General features: G+C 44.2%; 1 protein-coding gene across 2 annotated transcripts in view; it reads left to right on the top strand.

The window, feature by feature from the left end:
- The first annotated feature begins 6,343 nt into the window (after window positions 1-6,343).
- Window positions 6,344-25,977, top strand: part of LOC111148324 (synuclein alpha interacting protein) — a 79,586-nt gene continuing 59,952 nt past the window's right edge. Inside the window, exons 1-3 of one of the 2 annotated variants that reach the window (XM_022504827.1) lie at window positions 6,397-6,453; window positions 16,322-16,465; window positions 19,441-19,513. In XM_022504827.1, coding sequence (XP_022360535.1) covers window positions 6,397-6,453; window positions 16,322-16,465; window positions 19,441-19,513 — 274 coding nt within the window. Of the gene's footprint in view, window positions 6,454-16,321; window positions 16,466-19,440; window positions 19,514-25,977 lie in introns of both variants that reach the window. The other variant, XM_022504828.1, reaches the window with a different exon arrangement.

The following is a 25,977-nucleotide window of genomic DNA, read 5'->3' as shown; positions in this document are numbered from 1 at the left end:
GCTTGTGTTCTTATCTCTGTCCCTTTGTACTGTACGCCCCATGCCAGTGTGGAGAATGTGCACGCAGAGAGAGTCCTTACATGAAGATGGAGATGAAATCCCCAGAGCTCATGCTTTCCGCCTTACCCCGTGTGTGTACTTCTTGGCTCCCCTTCAGTTGCCTCTTGCCAGTAGAAATGTCTTGCCTCTATCATTTTTCTGCTTCAGGACCAGGCATTTAGTGACTGCCATGTTTCTGGCCACTGCTGAATCAAAGAGTAAAAGAAACCGAATCCAACATTTGGAATGAGTTGCTTCCTTGCCAACCAAGCTACTGAGCCAAATGGGGACGACATTTCATATATTTCACTTTTTTCCACCCGTGCTTTCCAGTACTTAGTTGGTGATTTTTTGGGGGGAGGGGGGAAGCTCTTGTTATACTAAAGGAAGCAAGTCCAGTATCTGTGTGTAAGCTTGCAAACTGAACATGTATCCCAGTACGGATTTGGCTCTTTGTGTTTTGTGTGTGTGTGTGTGTGTGTGTACATGTGTGCGTGTGTGCATGCACGCAGGGCTGTAGGCTGCTGTGTTTTCCCAAGTACTGGTGAATTAAAGAGCAAAGAAAGAAGCTGTAACGCACATCGATAGAGATTACCTCATCACTTCGAGTCCTCGGCTCATTTATTTTGACAAGCCCAACTTTGGTTTAATCACCAGGCCTTCGTAGTCGACCGGTAAACGGAGCAATAGTGACTTTGGCAGCAAAGGAGAGATCTGTGTAACATGAGCCTTCAGAGTGAGTTCGTGCTGACTCCCTATAAAAGGGAGTGAGGCAATTCATTTTAAGAAGAACTTCAGTAGAGCAACTGAGGTAATGTGTGACTGTAGTCACAAATCCATGAGCCTTTTACGAGCCAAGCACACCAGAATGTGTACCTTAAGTGAGGGTAGCTTCTCACAGAAATTTTGTGGGCCCTTTCAAGCTTTTTCCACTTTATGATGCCATTAGCCAACAGATTTTTGGAAGTCTTCATTTGGAATGACTTTTAGAGTGCATTTTCAAGTCACAACAAAAAAATCAAAAATATCACCTGAAGATCAGCATAATACTAGAACAGGGGAAGGCTATTTTTTTTAATTGCTTGCTTCCTTTTTTTTTTTTTTAATCCATTTGGATTTCTCATTACTTTGAGCTCTTTCCCCAGACTGAATCTTCCCTCAGAGGAAGCAGTGAGGCCATCACTGAGGTCTCTTATGAGAAGGTGACATGGTGTTGATAGACCCATTAGGGCCATGAGCCCCTTCTGTACACTTTAATAGCCACTGGAGAGACTTCTGTTTTTGGCAGTTTATCAAAATTCCATGAGAGTAGAAAAAATCCTATGGACTTTGTGGAGAGTTGGTGCTCATTAAGTTGTCCTTTATCTCCTCTGACTGGGCATTCGCTTGGAGCTCGGGTGGAGTTTCTCCCAGTACCTTGGGCACACCAAAAGGAAGGGGTAATGTGTCACCGACAACTTCTGGACAGCATACAGGTCCCAGCCACCTAGCCCTATGTCCCCACACTCTAATATTTTCTTTCCTATAGATTTTCCTACTGAAATTGGTAGCACTGAACCATTGGAAAATATTTTCTTTACCTTTTTCTACTCTCCCACTAGCTTTCATCTTCATCTCTTCCCACCCTTAAAAAAATATTCAACACAGAACCTACCTACCTGAGTGAATAACAAATTAAAAATGGCTGACCTCCATGATGAGAAAGGAAAGGCCCAGCTGAGCTTGAAATGGAATGATTTCAGTCAGTCAACAGTAGCTAAGGTAGACAGATCCTGTAAGAGGTATATTGGGGTGAAGAGGGGAAGTAATACAAAAGAAAGCCTTTGGGACCTTAGAGAACCTGGGGCAAGTGACTATAACTTGTAGGGTCAGGGCCAATGGAGGCAGGGTACAGTGCAAATTTATAAATGACTGGGTTTTGAGATCTCAAAGGGGCCCAAGGCCAACTACGATGCACAGCAATAAAAATCTCACATAAAGTATTTTTTACCTACGTGTAAACCCGCTCTTGTTGGCCCTGTGTAAAGTTAGCTCTCTTGCGTCAAAGCTGCTAGTGTGGCCAGATGGTGGATGGCCTTGGTTTTCTTTTGGGCTTGCACTTGACACAGCTTGTGCCCTTCCCTCTGGTTGCAACAGCGAAGTAGCACCACGTCAGTCTACAGCAGCAATCACAACAAAGCAAGAACCCTTCCTTCCTCCAGCTGTACAGTGAAGGAAACTGAATCCCCACCTTGCGACATTTGATGACGTGTGTGAAGGTTTTCTTTTTCTAGTCCTAGGCGAGAAAATGGAGGCTTTGTGAAAGCACAAATTATAACAAGCTGGTAATTTGTGTGTAAGACGTTTTCTTGTTGCTGTTGTGGCATGAGAATTTAAAACAATCTTAGAATACGAATATGATCTTGGAATACAAATGAAGTAAACAGTATTTGGCAGGAGGTACCCATACCAGAAGGGGGTGGGTGATGGGAATTATTGTTTAATGCTGAATTCCTCTGACGGATCAAACATTCACATGCCCTCAAGGCCAGGCACGGGTCCTCAGTGAGGGGAGCCGAAGAAGGGAAGCTGGTGAACTGGGGAGCACATGCCTGTCTATGAGGCAGCTTAACTCCAGCCAACTGTTGTCATGGGGAATGCGGATCAGTGTTGGCCAGAGCCTCAGATATTTTTAAAGCAAAGCCAGAAATCCAGAATTTTATGTGAAATCACCCAAGGTCTACAAATTGGCAACTCATCCCGTTTTTTAAAAAACGCTGTTAGGGCCAGACACATCACATCTGTGGGCCAGACTCCACTCACGGGCCTCCGGTGTGTGCCCTCTGTAGCTGTGTATTCCCTTAGAACATGTGGTTGGGAAAGGGGACATGCTGGTTTCCACCATGGGCTGGCGTGCGGGGGTGCACAAGATGGTGTCACTAGAGCAGGATGAGAAAACCACCGGCCGCCCGGTCCAGTTCCTTTATCATGTTGGATGATTTTCAGCCACTGCTCTAAGCTGATTTCATCCCTTCCCATCTCATCCCTCATTCCTCAGGAGTCCCCATGCATGCCACGTGCCCCACAGAAGGGCAGATGTGGAGGTAATGTAATGCCCACTGGGACACCTCTGGTCTCACTCTCTACTGAAAAGGAGCAATGAATATCAGGAATGTTGCTGGGTTGGTGAAACATGGAGATTTCTGCACTTTATAACCAAGGATGTAGCACTTTCAAAGTGCTTCTCTCTTGAAAGAGAGAAGCTCTGAAACCAGACAAGAAGAATTGGGTGGTAGAGAGAATAAGGCATCTTAAGGAGATGGACGCGTGTGGAAGTCTGTTAGGAGGAGAGGAGGGTTCTGGATGCCTTGGCCCCCTTTGTCTGAGACTGGACCACCCAACCCACTGAGATAAATATGGGCAGTGGCCCAGCTCTTCCTGTCATGAGCTGGAACTCTTGTAACTCTTGGGTTCTGGCTTACGGAATAAGGAATCTCACTACCATCTCCAAATCTAACCATGAAGATCATCTACTTTAATGTCATGCTCTATATTATCCACTGGCTATGTCCCATTAGAATGGCTTCTCTAGAGTGGATACAGCTGAATGTATTGCCAGAACACCTCAAACAGAGGCTTGATGATTTCTTGTGAATTTGCTTCGTCAAGACGTGTTCGTATGCATTTTATATTTAGTCTGTATGTCCTTATATTTAAAGATGCGCTCGACCCCCAGTCTTGAAACATGATTTCCTGCTTCATCTCCCATGAATCCATGTTTCTGCTGATAGTCCTTTTGTCTGCACCCCATCCTGATGCCCACAGTCATCTTGTGTTCACCAAGACCATGGGAATAGAGTTTGTAGGTGAACCATTCAACCTGGAGTACAGATGTAGTGAAAAGAAAACTAGATTCGAAGGAAGTCTGTCCGCTGACAAGCTAGAATCCAAATAGTCTGGAATGGAAGAGAAAGGCATATTGTATAATTTGCAAGTATGAGTGTGCATTATTTTTCTCTGAAAACCTTTGTGAGGATTAGAGGAAAAGTGATATATTTTTGTTCCAAGCAATTTGCTTAAGAACCTCTTCTTAGGGGTGCCTGGGTGGCTCAGTAGGTTAAAGCCTCTGCCTTTGGCTCAGGTCATGATCCCAGGGTCCTGGGATCGAGCCCCGCATTGGGCTCTCTGCTCAGCAGGGAGCCCCCTCTCCCTCTGCCTGCCTCTCTGCCTACTTGTGATCTCTCTCTCTCTCTCTGTCAAATAAATAAATAAAATCTTTAAAAAAAAAAGAATGTCTTCTTATAAATACAGAATAAATACAATAATAGATATATAAATACATAACACGTATCGGTATTTATTATTTAACATTAACGATTAGTATGACTAATATAATTATTGTATAATTATTCATATGCTAATAACAACTTAATGTATATGCGTAAACTTGATATATAATATTATATATATAACAAATACAAATTGATTTTGTTTTCATTTTAAATCTTAATGTGATTTCAGAAGAAATCACTTTTTTTTTTTTTTTTTTAAAGAAGGGGAGGTGGGAGAAGGGAAGGGCAGAAAGAGAATCTTAAGCAGTCTCCAAGCCCAGTGTGGAAGTCTATGAAGGGCTTGATCTCACAATCCTGGTATCATGACCTGAGCTGAAATCAAGAGTCGGACACTCAGCCGACTGAGCCACTCAGGTGCCCCCAGAAGAACTTTTAGTATTTATTCTAAATGGATAATCTCATTTGAACATGGTAGTAGTCTCCTAATCCTTTCTTGGATCAACTCTGTATGCACTATAATTAAAAATATGTAAACGGGGCACCTGGGTGGCTCAGTGGGTTAAAGCCTCTGCCTTCAGCTTGGGTCGTGATCCCAGGGTCCTGGGATCAAGCCCCACATTGGACTCTCTGCTCAGCAGGGAGCCTGTTTTCTCCTCTCTCTCTGCCTGCTTGTGATCTCTGTCAAATAAATAAATAGAATATTTTTTTAAAAATTTAAAAAATGTAAAAATGGTATATACATGTGGGCAGAGAAGGAAACACTGGAAATTAAGTCACCTGATGGTTTTGAGGTATGGATAGCAAGTGATTTTTTCTCCCCATTTACTGTAATTAAGCGATTTGTATAGCTTAAAAAAAGAAAAGATCTCAAAATGAGAAAGCAATGCAATGCCTCCAAAAGGAGTCGTTTTTACACTCTTGATCTTATATTCCTTAAACCCATTTTCATCATTAATTAAACCCATTTTCATCAGCCTAGATTTATTTTCACTTTCCAATAACGTATTCCTTAGTCATCTTATTTCTCGGTCTCATCAAGATACCCCCTTGATTAGAGAACGGAAAGAGGAGAGAATACATTATTTCAGAGGCTCAAGTCTGAATACAGAAGACTTGGTTTCCGTAATAAGAAAGACAAATTACAGGAAAGGGGATCTCGTTCAGTCTCAGAGTGGGTGCTGCAGGAGACGCTGTGCACTCAGGCACTGCCCGGAGATCTATATTTCTGTTCTTGCCATCTCTAGGTGACACCGCCACCGCCAGTGGTGATGATGATAAGTGATGGGAAAGCGAACTGGGAGGTGGTGTATCTTCCTTGACAGATTTAAAGGATTGCCACAGGCAGCCCAGAGGCAAGCGCTGATGGAGGACATTCTGACGCCTGCCTGTGTCAGGTCACTGTGGCACAGTCAGGCAATGCTGGGAGAAGCCCAGAGCCAGGGGGAAACCCTGGGGTTTACATCTATGCCTGGATCCTGTTTGTGGCGGGGGCAGGGGGTGAACTGGACATCATCCTACAACGTCTGAAGTAGCCATTACTGTTGGTTAGTTGGTCTCTGTCTTGTACTTGGGTTATTTCTGTGGGGGGCCAGGATTTACTGCTTCATGCATGGCTTCCAAGGATATGCCTGCAGTAGACATTGGAATATGGTGACTATCCTACAATTTTGAGGTTTGCTCCCCATCCCCAAAGCCCTGCTTTTACCCAGGGTGTGGTAAGTGCTAGGTGCGGGCTAGGTCAGTCCTAATATTGGTGTCTGGGGAAGCGGCTGACCTGAGTTACTGTCCTGGCAAAAATAAGCAAACAAAGATGAAGTGAAGTGAAGCAAAGGCCCTTGGGTGCTCCCTGGGGAGCCTGAGGAGCTGAGCTCCTGTTCCTGAAAAGCCAGGCTGGGCCATCCAAAGAGCAGACCTGTGCTCCAAGGCAGCCCTAGCACCCAGTGACTCTTCTCATTCTTGTTTGTTTCTGTATAAATGGGACTTCGGGTTATAAAACAGCTAACCCTTTTACTTTTCTTTTTTGTCTCTGTCTTCCCCAGGGCTTTTATAAGTATTTGACTTGACTCAAAATGTGCATAGAGGAATAATGGAAGCGCCCGAATACCTTGACTTGGATGAGATTGACTTCAGTGACGATATATCCGTAAGTAGCCCTTCTTGCAAGGGACGCTTGATGGGATTCTGCCTTCACCTCCATGGGCTGCCTTATCTGTAGGTCCAAAACTCTCCCAATAGCATTTAGCAGTTGACAGCAGAAATCCCGTGTGACAAAGTGTGGTTTCGGGGTCTCCTAGACCAAGAAGTGAATCTCACTTGATGGGATGTGTGGTGGGGGAGGAGTTTGACCTCACTGATCCTCCTCTTCCCTTCCTAATCTGTTTCCTTGTCAAAATATTCACTGAGTAATGTATAAAGTGCCTGCGTATAGTGCACGACTATAACCCTTCAGGGATAATTCCCTTTATACGACTGGCTTTGCCGCGGCCGGCATTCTCTTGCATTCACAGGACACAAGGATGGCCAAGTTATTAACTGATGAGCAAAAGCACAGATTGGACGCTTTGTGGGGAATACTGAGAAAGCGTCATGCCTTGATAAGGACTGGACAGGCTGCCCTCTGAGGGCACCACTTCAGCCTGTCAAGCTGTGTGGGCCGATGAGCTTCCTTGTTCTTGCAAAAGCCGCCAACTTCCTGCTGCCTCCAGCTTCCCTCATGGTGGTTCTCAGGGGTCATTCGCACATAGCCTGCATAGAGCTGATTGTGGCTTACCCTTGGCCACACAGTCAGTTCTGTCACAGAGCCAACCGGCAGCCATGTTGGCTTCTCAGCCCTGAGCCGAACTGGGCTCTCCGAGTGTATGAACCGAAGGCTGCTGTTTCTGAGCTGACCTAACCTTCTGAGCCACCTAACCTTTCTTCCCAGCGCCTCCATGGTCACAGTTGCTGACCCCACTTTTCATCACTCTCTCAGGGCCTGGAGCTTTGGGTCCCTGCTAGAAAATGGTCTCAAAAAGATAAGCTGTTTTCACACACCTCTGGCAAGGGGTCATTTCTCTACTTCGCCATTCACTTTGAAGTAAAATTTGCATACCATATGCAAGAACTGGATTACTAGGGCGAGTTGATGAATGACCTGCTCTGTGTAAGCTTGGATGAGTCCTTGTGTACCAGGGGCATGTGAATTCAGTCTCTCCCGATCCTAGCTTCCAGACAATCTTTGTTAATCCTCGTCAAGACCGACGTGAAGTGAGTTTCTTCCTTTCCACAGTTTGTTCCTGTCTCTCTCTCTTTTTTTAAAAATATTTTATTTACTTATTTAACAGAGAGAGATTGCAAGTAGGCAGAGAGGCAGGCGGTGGGGGGGTGGGGGAGCAGGCTCCCTGCTGAGCAGAGAGCCCGATGCGGGGCTCGATCCCAGAACCCTGAGATCATGACCTGAGCTGAAGGCAGAGGCTTAATGACCTGAGCTGAAGGCAGAGACTTAACCCACTGAGCCACCCAGGCGCCCTCCTGTCTCTTGCTCTCTCTCTCTCAGTAAGTTACTACGCTTAAAAGTGTTCAGAGCATGGTTCTTTCACAACACTCACCTCAGGGTATTTGAGCTGAATGGAGAGAAGCAAGGAAAGAATCATGTGGGGAGGTGGAGGGAGTGTGGAAACCATCTTAGCAGGAGAAACATGCGTTATGATGAAGAACTGAGGGTCACTCTCAGCGTTGACGATGAAGCTGCAATGTAAGAGCATAGGCTTTGGAAGAGGGCATTAGGGCCCAGTCTTGCTGCTCTTCACTGATGGGGAGCATAGTAACTTCGCCTCTCCAAGATACCCACCTAACTTTTAAGGCTGTTTTGGGCACTGGGTGACCTGATAATGGAGCACTTAGCTTGGCACACAGTAAGTTGCTCTTAAAGTAGCTGGTGTGATTATTTCAGTGATTAGTAACAATAATATTTATATGACCAATGGTTAAGAAAGAACTCAAGGGGGAAAAACCAGGCATCAGGTCAGGACTGTTTTGGGTTTTTTTGTTTTTGTTTTTGTTTTTTAATACAATAGAACGTTTGTATTTACAGAAGATCATCTGGTAGCAGCCTATAATTTTGATGAATTAGGGATCTCCACTTGAAAGATAATAAAGCACGTTAGGCAATAGTTGGCACTGTTGAGCAAATCAGGGATACAGAATTGTGTAAGAGTTGAGCTTCTACAACTTGACCACTCGGAAACATAAATAAAGATTGTCCATCTGCAACTGTGTTGCTGCACTCAGGCCTTCTCCTACCCCTTTAAATAGGTTTCTATTGTTTGGCTCTTTAACCTGCCTTTACACTGAAACCAGAAGGGAAAAAAAAATGGCAGCGCTTAGAATGGTTGAAACAGTAATGGCTCGCGTAGAATGGTTTAAACAGTAATGGCTCACATTTCCCGAGTGTTCACATGGGCAGAAGCATTATCTTGTTTAATCCTCACAACAATCCTGTGAGGCAGGAATTCATCATGACCTTTGTTTTACGGAAGAGAAAACCAAAGTGTGGAGGTGTTACCCATCTTGTCCAGGGCCACCCAGCTCGTTGAGGGCACTCTGTCTCTAGAATACCTGCTCTGGGCACGATACTTGACTGACTCTCTTGGTGAATATAGTCTACTGCAATGGTCCTTGTCGGGTGCATTGGTCCTTTGGTCTAGTGGTCCAATGGTCCAATGGTCCTTTTACCTATACCCCAGGGGATCATTTGGCAATGCCTGGAGCCATTTTTGGTTGTCCTGGTTGGGGCGGGGTCCCACTGGCATCTAGTGGGTAGACACCAAGGATGCTTCTGAACGACCTAAAATGCACAAGAAATTCCCCTACAACAAAGAATTCCCTGACCTAACATGTCAGTAGTACTGAGCGCAAGGCATCTGTTTTTTGTGGGTTTTTGTTTTGTTTTGTTTTGTTTTAGACCCCATAAAATGAAAGAAGCTCTAATATGGCAACCTCTAGAACATGGCAGATTATTTTATAATAGTTTCATTGGATCCGAGTCAGTTCCTTAAATGTGCCAGAATCATGTTGTTCTTAGATAACAACTTCTTAGGGAAAGCAGTGGTGACCTCTTTAATGTTGAAATGATTATCCTCAGCCTCTTTAGGTAAACCAACAGCAGTAAATGTTACAACTGCTTTAAGAGTCAAACGGAAGCTATTCAGAGGCTGACATTTAAAAATGAAGATGTGTTCAACTTGTTAATTCACTGGCGTAAAAAGAACCTAGTCAGTCCCCCATAAGCATGCCTTCACTTTTAGGATGCCATAAACTCCATCTCTCACAGCCCTTAATGTCTCTTCCCTGGTTGAGTGGAAGAGTAGGGAGGAAAATGCCCAGTATATTTGGAAAAGATGTTCACCCAAAAGATGCCCAAGTTCGCAACTGCCCTTCTTATTCTCTAGCTGTGGCCCTATGACGTAGTCCATCCATGCTTTCTATCTCATGATCCCCCCCGCACCACCCCCCCGCGCCGGTCATGAGCCTGGTTCTTGTTTTAATTAAGACCCAGGCTGTGTATTGGTTCAAAACAGCAACTAGAACTTTTTTGCGTTTACCTAATGAGACAAAACCCAGAAGGCAATCACATTATTTTGAAGTTTCCCAGACCCCAAAATAACATTCATCCTTTGCAAACTGCAGGGATGAATTGAACTGCTCGTTCTTGTAACCCTGCCATCTCCAAGGAGCGAACATTGCCCCATCCCTGCAGGTTGGGGAGGGAGATGACGACATGCAGAAACACCACAGTTCAAAGCAGGGCTCTTCTGTCTCCGCAAATGGGTTTCCAGAGTTCTTTCTTTTCTCCTGTGGAAGGCAGACCTCTCTCTTAAAAAAAGAAAAATATCCCAGAATATTAGTTCCTAGTAGGCTTAGGTGTATTTGAGTAAGAAGGGCCATTTTGCTTTCCCCAAAAATAGTAATAGACACAGGACTGAACAAAACAAAGGCTGAACTGTGCATCTCTGGAGGGACCTCACTGCTAGCTCAGACATGGGTTCTACCACACATGGCGCCCCATGCTGTGGGTCCAGTATCTTGGTTGAAGCCTCCCATCGGCTCCTATTGGAATCCCATTCGGCAGATGAAAAAAATTGAGCCTTGGGAAGATCGTCTGGCTTTCACAAGGGTATAGGTACATAAGTGACAGGGTCAGGAATTAAAACAGAACTCTGTGACATGTTACTCTTCCCCTTCTGAGTGACTTGGAGTAGAGACCCTGGACCAGTCGTAAGATGCCTTCGCTTTCCACATTTGGTACTGATGTGATTGCAAATCGCTCTTTGGAAGTAATGGAGTTGGTATGTATTCTAAATAAAATATAAAACGAGCTGAAGCAAACATAGGCAGATCTCTTAAATTTTTTGCCCTTGGGCTTTCCCATCTCTAAAATGGTAATAATCAGCTACCTATTGCCCTGGGTTTTATGGATAAAATACAGAATTTTATATATGTATATATATATATCCATACCCACATACTTATATAATACACATGTGTACACACATACCGATATGCATACCTACATGTGCATATGCACAAATACACGTATAAACACACAGACACATGCACATGCATGCATACATACAGACAGAAGGGAGGATATATTCTGTTCCTCTACTCGGGAATTTTTGCCACCTTTCTGTACCACCGTGACTACAACTTCGGTGAAAGATGACGTGTTTTGACAACCTATTTTTTGTGTAGGTCACATGAGATCAAGACAAGCAAATGTCCTTGGCACTTCACTATCCCCTTTAAACCAACCCAGAGTAACAGCAGGGAATTATGTGGATGCATATTCCTAAAGTGACTGGTAGGAAAATAACTTCTTACGGCAAACAAATCTCCTTTCAATGGGTTTTCACATTTTTCCATCCTTGCCTGCCACCCTCTGGCTTGCAAGCACCACTTTTTACTCAACGCAGTCCACTGACACCTCCAAGATTTCATCACATTTCTGCGAAGCCATTTTGTAGCAGCAGTAGGCCCCAAGGAAAGGCACACGGAGCTTATCAAGTGGACTCAGGCAGAGAGTTGAGTAGGTCAAGAGTACAGCTTTTGCCCTGATTTTAGGAGTGAAAAAGAATGTGCAGTTAATCAAGGTAGAAAGAACCTGGCTTGCCCCTCCTGTCTAGCAAGAGGTCTGCTTGAGCATGAGCCTATCATAGTTCCCTGTGTGCTTCCTAGAAAGTGACCAAGACACTCTCACGTGGCCTCGGGCTGCCTTTGCCCCTTGCTTCACTGTCCCGTCCATCAGCCCTGCCCTTCCCAGCACTCAACTGTTCTCATCCCCATTAAAACTTTTCTTAGTGCTTCTCAATATGATCTAGTTTTGCTGAGTGTTCTCACATTCTTTTGCAAATGTCCTGTGTTCGAGTCTTCATTACCCTTCACTCCTCCCTTCTGTGGTCCCCGTTATCGAAAGCCTCATGTCTTGTTCAGCTATCATATGTCATCCCTGTTCTCTTGTTTTTCTGAACGCCTTCCATGAAAGGAATTAGGAATAATCTAATCCAGACAAGATGAATTATATTTTCCTATCCCATGGGTACTTTAAGAGGCCAAGACCAGAACCTGGGCCCCCAGCCTCCACATCCTGGACTCAATACCTCTTCCTGAGAAGGTGGAGAGAGGCTGTAGAGGATGATTTCCAAGAATGAGCGACTGCCAGATTTTTTTTTTGCTCTTCCCTTACTCTGCAAATAGCCCTAAAAGATCTTATCTTGCCTGCTAGTTATAGCATGTGTTAGACTCAGTGCAGATTATTTACACGATGTACCTCTTATGTACAACTAGATTCTGTGCTGATCTATTCAACAACACCTATTAGACATTACCAGTGTGCCAAGAGCAGTTCTGGGCTCGGGTGAACTACATGGGCTTGATCTATGTTCTCAGGGCTTATGGAACCCCATCAGAACAATTGAGCCTCTTATGAAATGTCAGGCTAACTTCATAGAAGGTCAGATTGAATTACAATTTCAAGCTCCAATCTTGACCGTCTTTATATTTCTGGGATGATTGGTTATTGGCTTGCAATTAAAACTAGACCATCATTGAAGCTGAACAGGGATTATAGCCAGCCACCACCATGTGGGCAGTCTAGCTCTAGATACCATGTAGGTAACTTCTATTGAAATGACTTCTCCAGGGCACATTGGTCACCTCTGGTTGGCGGGGTCCATCCAGGTCTCTTCTCATCCATGACCACCCCTCCTAGCAGAAGGGGATCTTTGAGTGCTGTGATGTCTCCCCACCTTTGCCAATGTAGACCTTCATCTTTTGCCTGACCACATGTTAGCATTATAATCCTATGTGTGGTATACTCTTCAAATGGTCAAAACAGCTACTGAGTTTTTCCAAGCTGCAAAAGATGTCTTAGTGTAAAAGAATTGGATTATTATTAATTTTTTAAAAATCCTCTTGATGGAATAAAAACTAGGAACCAGAACAAAAATGCATTTGAAAATAAGATTAGTTATATTTTTCTCTAACGGAAACTAAATGGTAGAAAGAAATGTATTTAAAGCAGCCTGGGATAAATACATGAAAATGTAGATCACCTGTATCCCCACCCTATAGACGCAGTGGCTGGAACTGTGGGCATCTGTAGAGTCACCTGTGAAATATGGAATGTGGAAAGAAGAATAGTCCCAAGGACAGAACTGTGCAGAAGTATGTCCCACATCGTATGGAGAAGAAGAGCCTTCTACAAAGGAGACTGGAAAACAGTTTCATAAATATAGGAGGAATACTAAGGGGACCTAAAAGGGAGAGAGGGATCTGAAGAATTTAAAGAAGCAAGTGACCAATAGTGGGAAATAGGCCATATATTATAAAGAGAATGGTTGGATTTTCCGGTGAAGACCTATCGGTGGCTATAATAAGAGTGGGGGCTTTGGGATGGTGGAGTGGATCCATGTTGTGGTGGCTAGAGGAGTAAATGCAAGAGATGAGGAAGGAGAGAAAAGAATCATAGCAATTCTCTCAGAAAAGATGGCGGTGAACACAAGAGCTAGGAAGCCCATGGTCGAGGCAGCATATCTTGAGGGGGTGAGAGCGCTTGTTTGTTTTTTAGGATCAGAGGCGAGAGCCAAGGTGAAGAGGGTGGCTGAAGAGAAGGAGAGAAGAGGGATGATGGCAGAGCCAGAGTTCTGAAGGGATGGGAGAGGAAGAGACCCAAACACAAGTGGAGGGCTAGTGGTGAAGGGGAGGACTCTTACTGCCACATCCTCAGCACCATCTGTGGGGAGGATGTGACGTCAGGAAGGGCAGACTACTGGAGAGGAGGCCCAAACTGCAGAAAAATACCGTGTGTCTGAAAATCTCACTCCAGGGTGTGCCTGCTTCTGCCGCCAGCCTTGTATGTACACGTGGCGGCCATTTCCTTTTATGCCTGTCGAGATGCCTGCCTCCCTTCTGGAAAGCTTTGTGAGAAAGCATGAATTTCAGGATAGTTGTTTGGGCGACTGGCTTAATTGTTTCTTTTGGAAACTTAATGAGACCCTAGTTGTTTAAAAGTCTCTAACTTCAAAAGGTGCTGGGGATTTTCGTTCTTTTATTCTCTGTGGCTCATTACTGTTTGAGTAATGTCTGCTTGTTCACCCAACTGGCTCCAGCTTTCCGGAGTCAGGGCCAAAGCTTTTCAGTCGTGAGCAATATCTAGGGTGGTCAGAGATCCTCACGGTTTGGTGTAGAAACCACGCACTGTTTTTACAAATCCCATGCACGTTCAAACTGTTTTGCATGGCAGAGTGACAGAAGTGACTGGCGCAGGCTGGGACGTGTAGGATTGTCTTGCGTCACATCGACTCTGTAGTTTGTGAAGCTAAGTTTCAGTGTCAGCCCTTGGCCGTGGACTCTCTAGGAGGAGGAAAGACCATAGAGAAGCCAAAGAACATGCAGGGAAAGGCTGGGCTCTCCTCTTTTCCAGTCCCAGCTCGGCCCTCTCTTCCGATCTCTTTAGTTCCCACATCTTGATCTTCTGAGCTTAAAATCAGGAGGGGAATGAAGGTGGGAGGGAAGAAGAACTGTGTCCACACATGGAGAACAGGTCAGGGGAAGAGACAAAAACATTCAGCATCATTCTACCGCTTGCAAACTGACTTCACTTGCATTATCTTATATGATCACCTGTGTTCTATCTGTTTAAAAAAAAAAAAAAAAAAGAGCCCCAGAGGGGCGCCTGGGTGGTTCAGTCGTTAAGCTTCTGCCTTCAGCTCAAGTCATGATCTTGGGGTTCTGGGATTGAGCCTTCCATCGGGCTCCCTACTCAGCAGAGTGTCTGCTTCGCCCTCCTCCTCTCCCCCAACTTGTGTTCCCTCTCTCACTCTCTCTCTCTCTCTCTGTCAAATAAATAAATAAAATCTTAAAAAAAAAAAAAAAGTGAGTCCCAGAGATACGAAATGATTTGTCCAGAACTCCAGTTAATAAATATCAGAACAGGGGCTTGAATCTAGTAGATCTTCTGGCTCCAAATCCATTGTTCTTCATACAAAAGACTAAGGCATCATCTAGTAACAATGCTATTAATCTATTAGAAGTGCATTCTTTTCTTTTAGCTATACCACGATTGCATCTCTAGACTTGTAATAATGCGCCTTTCTAGGAAGACCAGTGCCATATAAATATTAATTGCTGTAAATATTATTTTTATTTTTGCCATTAAAGTAATGGTTACATAGGGGAATTCTCTTTATTCAGTTAAATAAGTGTCCAGTATCTTTAGCAAATAAAATATTGTCCACACCCTCAGAAAGCAGAGAGAGCAATGATGGGAACATGTAGGCAAAATGCCCTGTGATAGAATCTGTAATGGACATGTGCCTAAAATCTGTACAGAGAGCTGTTGTTCTTGGACGTTAGCATTCAACAGAATCACCTGGTTGGCTTGTAAAAATATCAGTTGCTAGGTTCTGTCCTCAGAGTTTCAAGGATGGGGCCCAAGAATGTGAATTCCTAATAAGTTCCTAGATGGCGTTGATGCCACTGGTCCAGACATCACACTTTGAAAGCTAGAAGTACTTCCAGGAAGTACTTCTAGGAAGGGTGGGAGAAGATTTTGTAGATCTGATTCTTAAGCAGAGCTTGAAGAATTGAAAAGAGTCTAAGTGGAATGGCTGCAGTGGCATTCTGGGTGGACAGAATAGTATGCATAAAGGTATAAACAGATAGAACAGTGGATAGGGGATCCATAAGAAATTTCACTTGGCCATCATCCAAAGAGAAGTGGATAATGGGAAGAGATAATCCTGAGCTCATGCAGGCCTTTATGTGCCCTGCTAAGGCTTTGCCCTGTAACCCATCTGAAACAGAGAAGCAGCTTAGTCAAATCTGCATTTTAGAAAGCTAATTAATTCTAGTGCAAGTATGGAAGCCTGGAGGAAATTCCCATTTAGCACCTAAATACGAAAGAGCTTCTTTGAACATCTATAATATTGTGCCCAGGGATTCATCAGACATGTGCTTGTCTTGATATTTCAAATAGTTTATAAGACACTGTTCCTTGCATACCTGCAAGTCAAAGACCCCATCTTTTCCCTCGGGCACTTGGGGGAGCCAACATTAACACCCAGGAAACAACAGAGCACAAGGCGAGGCAGTATTTTACCAAAGGCAGAGAGGAGTGGAGGCTTTCAGTGCTGAAGCACTTAGGTAGGGGTTCATGCAGAAAGAACACCTGCTCTCCTTACAGAGCGATGGCTCTTGCCTGGCCACCAGAAGCCTTTACAGGCAAAGAGGACCCTGGAGTAAAGGTACAGAAGATGGAACTAAACGTTGAAGGCACAGGGTCATTGAAGAAGCAGAGGATTTTCTGGAGACATGATAGAGGAGTGCAAATGAACTGTGGTTCAGAAAGGCTATTTCTATGGGACTAACCTCTGGAAGATTTTTTTTTTTTTTTTAAATCAGAGCAACATAAAGTCAGGAAACGTGTTGCTTCTCAACCATCTGCAAGCCCCCCCCCCCCCTTATCACCCAAGGATAATAGCTACCAAGGGAACAGAATACAAAGGCATGGGTTGGGGGCAAGGAACAGGGAAGACACATTGGGCTTTGGTTCTGGTAGGGCCAAAATGACAGAAGTTGTTGCCCAGGGAGTTGTTGGCTGTTTTCCGGGGAATGAGGTGGTTTGGCGATCAGGCAGCTACTAATAAAAGGCCATCTGTCCTTTGCACTGGGATGAGGGCCTGGGAAGCCCTCCCTTTCAGCTCCCAGATGGTAATACTATGTGCTTGTGTAAGGGAGACTTCCTGGGTCATTTGCTTATTCCCGAATGTGCACATATGAAAATGTTTTTGCATGTTGGTTTTGTGAATTGTGTGTTTCCTCTGCTACTCTCCCCATCATGACCTAATCATACAGCATTCTGTCAGGCTTTATCTTCTATCCAAAGTGCAGTGTGTGTGCTTACTGAAACAAATACACAAACGGATGTTTTCCTTGTGCCTTTTTTAAAGGGTGGTGGATTTGTTCACAGTGTAGGTTGGAGTCTTTGCTGAATTTGACATTCCAAATACCCTGACAGTTATCCAGAACTTTGATTTCCTGGCCAATACATCGTCCTTTTCTCAAATTGCTATCCTCGTAATTTTCATTACCAGGAGCAGCAAATGACTTTTTCTTCAAGGTCATTATTCCCTTGAATAAATTAAATATTAATTTAATTTAATTCAAAAAATTAAATTAAATATTAATTTAATTCAATTCAAAAAATTGAATAAATTAAAAATTCCCTTGAATGAATTAAGATGTCTGCCTTCACAGATGTGACTTTCTGCATGCCAGGGGTGGAGAGGCAAAACTGTCACGTGGGATGGGGGTTGAGGCAGTAGGTGGGGTCAGCGAGACTCTTCCTCTGCCTGTAGCTCTGTCCTCACACCAGCCAGGCCGCCTGCACTACTCTAATTTAAACCTCATTACATTAAGAGTTACTACAGGCTACAGGCCTTTGAGGTCACACAGGAAGAGCTGAAGGTAGCGCTAATAACTCAGAGATTCTGACATGCCTGACTTTGAGGTGAGAGGTAGCAGTTAGGATGCACGTGGCTGAAAATGTAGAAAGCAACAAACCCGATTTAACCAAATACATATCATTAAGCTCAGGGAGCGACCTTACTGCATTTATCATTAACTATATTTCAACACGATCCATCTTAAATTCCCCCTTTCAAACATTTTACCTTGGAAGAAAAACAGAGCAAACCAGAAGGAGAAGGGGCGAGACTTTGCCAAGGGGGGCTTCCCTGGGGCACATGGCAGCTGAAACACAAGGCCTCATTTTAATTGAATTATAAACTGTGTAATTATTTAACCTGTACCAGCTGGTCTCAAGAAGCTACCAGATTCCTTAGAGAGCTCGTACTTGGCCAGGAACATAAGGTACCTTATTAGTAACAAGAAAAATGCCTTGTGTACCTATGTTAACCTCAGCCCCCAAAGAGCAAACTGCAGAAGGGGGGAAATGCTTGAAGTTCATTTTTGGTTTAAGAGACAGCCCTCTCGGGGCGCCTGGGTGGCTCAGTGGGTTAAAGCCTCTGCTTCAGCTCAGGTCATGATCTCAGGGTCCTGGGATCGAGCCCCGCATGGGGCTCTCTGCTCAGCAGGGAGCCTGCTTCTTCCCCCTCTCTCTGCCTGCCTCTCTGCCTACTTGTGATCTCTCTCTATCAAATAAATAAATAAAATAGAGAGAGACAGCCCTCTCTCCTCCTGAGTATGTGGTAGATTGACTGAAGTCCCTGTAGTCTCACAGGAACGGGCACCATAAACAGGATATCATTGCATCAGACAGGTAAGAGTAATTCCTCTAATTAGTCATTTGAGATTTCATTTTTCACTTGGAAGAACTGGAAATTTAATTTGTTTGTGACAGGCGATTGGCAAACTGGCAGTAGCTACCATTGCTCACCCCCACCCCGACCCTGTCTTGCTGTCCTGACGTCGTCGTGGAGAAAGCATTGGGGGTGGGGGTGGTCCTCGATGTAAACACTTGGATTCATCTGTCTACATCAAGCTAACTAAAGTACCTTCTTATTGACAGATGTGCCCTAGTTATACATTCCTCACTTGTAATGCTAGAATAATCTTAATGAGTTTTCCGTGATCATTTTTCTTTTAAAGATTTGTTTTCAATCCCCCCAAATTTTGAAGCAGTCTAAGTAATTTATAGTGCATTCTCACTGCCATAAGAACATTGTCCCCAAAGGTACAGAGCAAGATATTTTTAGGGAGCCGTCGTTTAGGAATTAATGTGTGATTGAAGACAGTCGTTTGGTTAAAGAAATAGCTCATCCTATCTATTTTGTTTTAAAACCTCCCTCTCTGAAGAAAGATGGAGTGGCATCAGACGTAGTGCCCATAAATCATAGCTATTGATTTTACATTTGTTTTGGCTCATCTGATTTTATACCCCCTCGTGTTGTAATTTGTTATCCTGAGAGCTGGTCCCTGAGTTGGTACTGGGTTGATGCTGGGAGGTGGGTTTTTTTTTCAGTTTGGATTAACCTGTACATGAAACAGATTAGCTTGCAGACATAGAACCACGGTCCTCTTGCTTCTCATAACATTTCCCCCGGGATTTCCCATGGAGCTCACAGATGCCACCCAGTGACATCTCTGGCAGGTGACAACATGAGGTTTGTGTAGTCCAGCCAGTGTGGGCACGGGTAAAGCTCCTGGCAGCCCTGGGGGGCTGCCGGAAGCTGGGGACTTCTCCCCTAGGCCCTTCACATCCGGACTCAACATTCACATATTCTGGACACCTGGAGCTTCTCGGGGCCAGAAATTCCTTCCACCCTCCACCAGTAGCAGAAGTAACAGGAGGGAGAATGTCTGCTTGGCCACACCCTGGGTGTGGAAGGGGGCGTGCCTCGGAGCTCCTTTTAATGTGCATCTGCTTAGATGCTTCTAGGTGGAGCCAGGGCTGCCGCCAGGTCCCCAAGCAGCCCATTTCAGATAAAATTAGACAGACTTTCTGCATATATACGTGTTGGACTCAAGTATCACTTCTTGTGTTTTGCCTTTTCTGGCCAATTTGAGTGAATGTCACGTTCTCGTTTTAAAATGCTGTTTTCTTCCCTTTGTCCTCTGGCTTCCCATTCAGTACTCAGTCACGTCGCTGAAGACCATCCCGGAACTGTGCCGAAGATGTGACTCGCAGAGCGAAGACAGATCAGGTACGGCTCGCTCCCCAGCCCTCTCCTGCCCCCGACTCTTAGAGAGTGGAGGACTCCGGGGAGCTGTTTCCCCCTCACACTCATTGCTCCTGCCTTCTGTCTGTCTTTTACAGCCTCTCGCTTCCTCCCTCCCTACACACACGCCCTCTGCAAACAGATGTCAGGTCATTCTCCAAGGCTAATGGGACAGGGAGGCCCTAATGAGGACATGGCTGTATATGGCTCAACAGGGGCCGTCATCTCGGCAGCTCCAAACCGCAGTATACGCAGCAATTTACTGAAAACCCGAGAAACCATTGGTGACAAAATATAATGATGCAGGCGCCAACGAAAAAAATGTTGGACGCATTCACTACCCATATGGCCGGGACCAGCTTGGGGGATGGGGCTTCGCCAGGGTCTGAAACCCTATCAGGGATGCGACATGATAGGATCTGCAGGAAGGCATACTGGAACAGTTAAGATTAAAGCAAAGCTTGGGAGTTTAATAGTGTAAACTAAACAGAGAATTATGGCATATAGATGAAAACCAGCTGGTTGACCTTTTCTCCTTGCAGACGCCCCCACCCCGGCAAAAAGAAATAAATTAATAAAGGATATTCAGGGTTGTTTTTCCCCCCCTCTGTAAATCAAATTAAGCCTCTCTCCTTTTCTCTTTGTGTTGGGCAAAAATGAAAATTAAAAAGGATGTCGATGGGCACGATACCATGGCATTAAATGATGAAAGGATGTTTATTGTTTTTCGGAGTAATTACTGTAAGGCATTGCCATTTAATCGTGCCGAAGCTGGATCTCCTCTGATGGTAGCTCGAATCCTGAGAACCATGGGCTGTGGAAGCCTCAAGATAATCGTCCGATCATGTGTATTGTGTTTCAAAGTAAATAGATGGCCCTTGTCTGGACAGCTACTAGAGTTCTAGGCCATTCTCACTGAAAGGACTTGCACAAAGCTCATTTACTTGTCTCTTCAGCTGCTCATTCACTTTTGACATTTTGCTTAGATGAGATGGGGCAAATAATCAGTCTTTCAAGGTTTGTTTATCTCTGTTTTTGTGAGTGAGAGTAATGCTTCAGTGTTTGCGTCAAAAACACAGAGGATAGTTCTAAGTTCTCATAAAAGTTTTCATTCATCTTCAGTTTTGGGGAGGGGGTTCGGTTTTTGTTTTTTAAATTGCAAACACACTCAAGTTTCTGTCAGGTGTAACAGAGGCTTTGGCCGCGAGGCTCCAGGGGCGTGCCTCCTGACAAGGCATCCCCAGGTTCCAAGTTGGATCCTTGACTGGGGGCAGTGACGTGGGTTCAAGTTAGGGTTCAGTCAGTTATCAGCTATACAACCTAGAGCTTGAGAGTGATCGTCTACAAAATAAAGAAGAAGCATTCTGCCAATGTTACCAGGCACCATTAAGATGAGATTAGGTGATGCATCTGAAGTTACTTTGTAGACGCAGGATTTTCTTCTTTAAAAGGTGGGAGTAAGAGAGAAGAAATAATAGCAACCACTTGCATCGTGCTCAGTGTGGGAGGTTCTGTTGTAAGCCCTTCAAGTACGTTAACTCAGTTAATCCAAAAAATGCTCAAGAGTTGAGTACTTAAGATGTTTACGTTATAGGTGGGCAAACGGAGGCACAGAACAGAGAAGTCAAATATCTTGCCTAGAGTCACACAGCAGTTAAATTGCCGAGCTGGGATTCACACTGTAGCAAGTCTGTCCTGGAGTGGGTTCTCTATCCTTACACATAAGTACCCCGAGATAGCTTGACTTAGTGATATTCATTTAATTTTAGGAGATTATCCTTTTAAAACTTTAAAAATCAGCATTTTCCCTTATTGATTAAGCGGTGAATTTCCCTTCTCTGTTCAGTAGCTATTCTAGCTTACCAAGGTAAGTGAATTAACCCAAGTTTTCAAAAATAATTTTTCCTGGGATGGGTCCATCCTATTTTCTCCAGGTCATGTGATTTCTCACTGCTTGCACAATATGAAATCGGACATTTCTTCTCTGGTTGAGAAGGACGCCAGTTTGAAGTTGAGAAGCCTTTAAGCTTCACCCAGAGCAAAGACCCAGTGCTCAAGGTCATTGGCAATAATTAGACCTGACAGGAAATGAATGTCTATGGGCAAGACTCAGGCCTCTTAATGGAATCACATATATACCTTCAATGGAATCACATGTACACCTAATTTGGAGGCTGTCAAACCACTTTCTAACAGAGCCAGAGTGATCCTAGAAAAAGAACACATAGAAAAATCCATCTCTCCATAGTAGCACTGTAGATTATCTGTGAGCTCCCTTAAAAGAAATCTCAACATAGTAAAGATTTTTCACAGCTAGTTTCTGAAAGAACTGAGCCATTCTTGATTCATTCCAAGAGCATCGAGCTCTAGAAAAACCCTTTGCATCCCTCTAGTCTTCCTGTGTCCATCACCAGGAGGAGCTTGCTCTGGGAGGGCTTGCCAATTTCCATCTTCATAGTAATCTTTTCAAACAGGTGGTAGCAGAAGGCCCGCTGGCCTCTGAGAAGAGTCCACACCTTCTCTTGGGACAAGGGCATCTGCTGGGGAAACATTCCCCAAACTCCTGTCACTTAGAATATATGTCCCCAGATGAAGGCTCTTTATCGTTCTCAAGTTTGTTAAGCAATTTCTATTTTGTGTAGGTTGTCAAATGCTACCAAGTCCATCCTTGCATTAACAAGCCTTTGATCAGATGTTCTCGGGCCCGTTTGTTCTTTTATTCATTCATTCAGCCAATAACTGAATATTTTGCTGTCAAAGGCACTCAGGACGTAGTAACAAATAAGACACCGACAAGGTCCCCGCTCTTGTGACATTTACATTCTAGGGAGTGACGAACAAAAGACAAGCAAACGAATACATAAACCAGATCATTTCACCTAGTGAAATGAAGAGGTGACTCGAAGCGACATGATAGAGTAACTTGTAGGAGTTGGAGGGGGGCACTTGTGGGGGTCTTGGGAGCGTTAGCAGGACCCAGCCAGTAGATAACAAGCGAAGATCATTGAAGGCAGAGGAACTAGGAAGTGCAAAGACCCTGAGCCAGGAATGAGCTTAACATGTATGAGGAAGAAAAAGAAAACCAGTTTGCGACAGGGTGCTCAACATGAAGATGAGAGCTGGGAGATGGTCAGGGTCGGACTCTGTATGGCCTCAATGATCATGTATGTAGACGTGGGTTTTATGCTAAGTTCCATGAGAAGCACCACCAGCAGGATGTCAGATTTTCTAAAATATTACTTGGAAAAAAGCCTCAGTATGTAGAATCATAATTCTCAACAGAAGAAGGGACCCCAAAATCATCTAATTGGAGAGAGCAAGAGAGAGAGAGAGAGAGCATGTGAAAGTACAAATAATAAAGCAAATGGATAAAATGCTGAAAACTGATGAATAAGGTTAAAATATATACAGGTGTTCTTTGTGCCAGTTATATATTTTAACATTTTCATAAATTCATTTACAAATGAAAAAATTATTTCCAAATAAAAAGTTTTTTTAAAGGCAAAAAAAAAAAAAATCACTTAGTCCATAATCTTTTGGATCTTCAACGAGGATCCTTATTATCCTGCTTATACGTCACAGCTCCGGTGACAGAGAGTTCACGGTCTCATGAGGCAACTCGTCCATAAATGCTAGTATTTTCATTCAGTCAAAATCAGTGTCCCTCAAATTAACATCCCTCGTCCCTGGTTCTTCTTGGATCCATGGAGAACAGCAACCCCTCCTCGACAAGGTGCCACTAAGTGTTTAAAGATGGCGGTCACCCGTGGTCTTTCTTCTCCAGGTTAAAATTTCCCTCCGTGGTTTTAAGTCTATCCTGTTCTTTCTTCCTTGCTTTCTGGTAGATGACTGCAAATCACCAGCACCCTCCTTAGAGTGGAGCCCTCAGAACTGAACCCAGTGGTTGCTCCCCATGTGGTCTGAGGAAAACCTGCCAACCCTGCTCTTCAGCCTCCAGGACTCCCCACCTATACACCTTGCCTTCCCAAGTGCCCCAGAGACAGTGCTCATGCCTGGCCTTCCTGCCTGTTTCTCAAGTGTCCTGAGAGGAGCAGGCATGTCAGAGGAGCCTGTTGGTGGCCTTGGAAGCCCCTCTGTAAAACATCCAGCCCAGAGCTCACCCCCCTTCATCCCTAGACCTTGGGCCATGCCATGGTGGGGTCTGAGAAAGGCAAATGGCAGTGTTGTCAGAAGCCTGGGGCAGCATTCTGTTCTCCTCCATTAACTGTCCCATGCACATGAGTGTGCCCTAGAGGTGTCCTTCCTCTGCCTGAAGGCTTTGACCCCTAGTGAAATCTGCACTTTCCTCTGACAGAAGCAATAGTTTAAACTGTCCTCTACCCATGACACTATGACCGAACTTCACATTTTTGTGAGAGAAGTATTGAAAAGACAGTGAAGGTATTGCAGAGACAACAACAAGGCAAGAGGGAGGCGAAGAGTTAGAAACTGGACCCTTGAGAATAAACTTGGCCTGTCTTGAGACTTCCTGGTTATCTCTTAGGTGTTCTTCTGGTTCTCTGTATACACCTTCTTTGTCCTCAGAATGATTCTCTGAGGGAGGACCATGAATATCCCCAATTTATTAATGAGGAAACCAAGACTCCTAGAAGATCAATAATTTGTCCACAGTTCTGGAGCTGGCAAGTCTTCTAAACCAGCTGTGTTGATTCCAGAGCCCTATGGAGTTGAACCACTGAGTAACTGTCGCCTGAGGAGCCACGTGTGGCTACTAGTGTGAATCAAGGATTAGCAGCAAGGAAGTTCTGTGTGAAAAACTTGCACCTCTCCAAGGAAGTGATTTGTGGAACATTTGCACGTATTCTCTGCTTAATCCCTGCTGCTTGAGTAGGAGAAGGGGCCAGAGCAAGGCAGGGAGTGTTAACTCTGCTCTACGGTCTTTGACAAATAAGGGCTAAAATAGGCCAACATATGGTCTTCAAATCAGACATATTCAGTTTCATCGACTTTGAGTTTTCTTTAATTAATTGGACATTCAAATACACATTCGTTTCAATTCACAGTGCTTTAAGGGTCTTGTGATTCTTTCGAAATACGTATCTGCTAAGCCCATTGGATAATTTTCTCATGAAAGAAAGCAGATAAATATTAATGCAGCGCTGCCTCCAAGAACAAGACACACTGAGGAGAGAAAACTCAGTTATAGAACAGCAATAAATGGCCCTGGGATGGGTTGGAGAAGAATTTTAATACCCACATAATATGGACCATAATTTGCGTGACAGGGAGAAAAGGAGAGCCATTCTTCTTTAAACTTAGTATCTGGTATCTATCTGGTAAAATGCATTTTGGTTGTCGATGTAAAAGCGTTGCAGATTGGCTCTATTTTTAGCCCCTCGGAGTGCAGATTTTGTGACAAACTCTGAACCCTTGAAAATATGTGGTTTCTCCAAGATGTTCAAGGATTTCAGCCAGCACCAAAAATAGTAAATTGACGTGAAATTTATCCCCTTGGCCCTTCTGTAACATAGCTGATGATGCTAAATATGTAAACCCCCTATTTTCGATTTTATTAAGGTTTAATGCTAAAAGCTTGCAAGTGGACATCGGTGGGGCAGTTTAAACGAGAAGCCTGCTTGTGACTCCAGCTCACGTGATATATTGTCAAATGGACTCCAAAGAATAGGGAAACACATTTTTCTAAGATCTCAATTAAAAAAAAAACAAACAACAACAACAAAAAACGAACGCGTTAACCCGGGACTGCGAAGAATTGAACACCCATGACGAAAATCTCAGTTTCTACCACAGCAACAACGCACATACAGCAAAACCTCTAGATGAGAATGTTACCAAGTGAAACAGTTACTTTTCTCTCTCTTTAGCAAAATCTTACTTATCAAGGTGATAACAATCCATTATAAAAAATGAAAATCGAAAACTCCAGCTAATGCTGCCACCACAACTAAATGTGACTTTGTTTCTTTCTAGCATTGTTACGGTTGCAGTCCTCATGCCGGGAAAGGGTTATCTGCTGCTTTTTTTCAGCTGCTACCCAAGGCGCGTGGACATCCTGTCGCATGAAGCCCAGAACATACCTGGGAAAGTACACGTGCCCCGTCAGTCCAGAGGGAGAGACCACCTCTGCTTTAATCCATTAACATTTAGCTTATGTTCCTGAGAGAAAGGGTGTAAGTCAGTGTGGGGTAAGACAAGAGCAGGGGACGATAGAAAAGTTAAAAGTGAAACTTCGGTCATGTTTAGCAATGAAAGGTGCTCGAAGGACCAGGGCTTCAGTACATCCCACACTTGGCCCTTCCTCTCTCTTCATCTGCACATTTCTTATCTTTCCTTAGCCAGACCCATGAGCGTCAACACTCCCTGGTGTTCTAAAACCTTACTAGCATTGTGGAATTAAGAAAGAAATGAGACAATATGAAAGGGAGAGGAAACTTAGGGGAAGGGGACCCAGTCTCCTCTCCCCCTAT

This window comes from Enhydra lutris, unplaced genomic scaffold, assembly GCF_002288905.1.
Source record: "Enhydra lutris kenyoni isolate GAN:26980312 unplaced genomic scaffold, ASM228890v2 scaffoldscaffold19, whole genome shotgun sequence".
NCBI classification, from domain to species: Eukaryota; Metazoa; Chordata; class Mammalia; order Carnivora; family Mustelidae; genus Enhydra; species Enhydra lutris.
The sequence above is the reverse complement of the archived record's forward strand: the minus strand, read 5'-3'. Positions and strand labels throughout refer to the sequence as shown.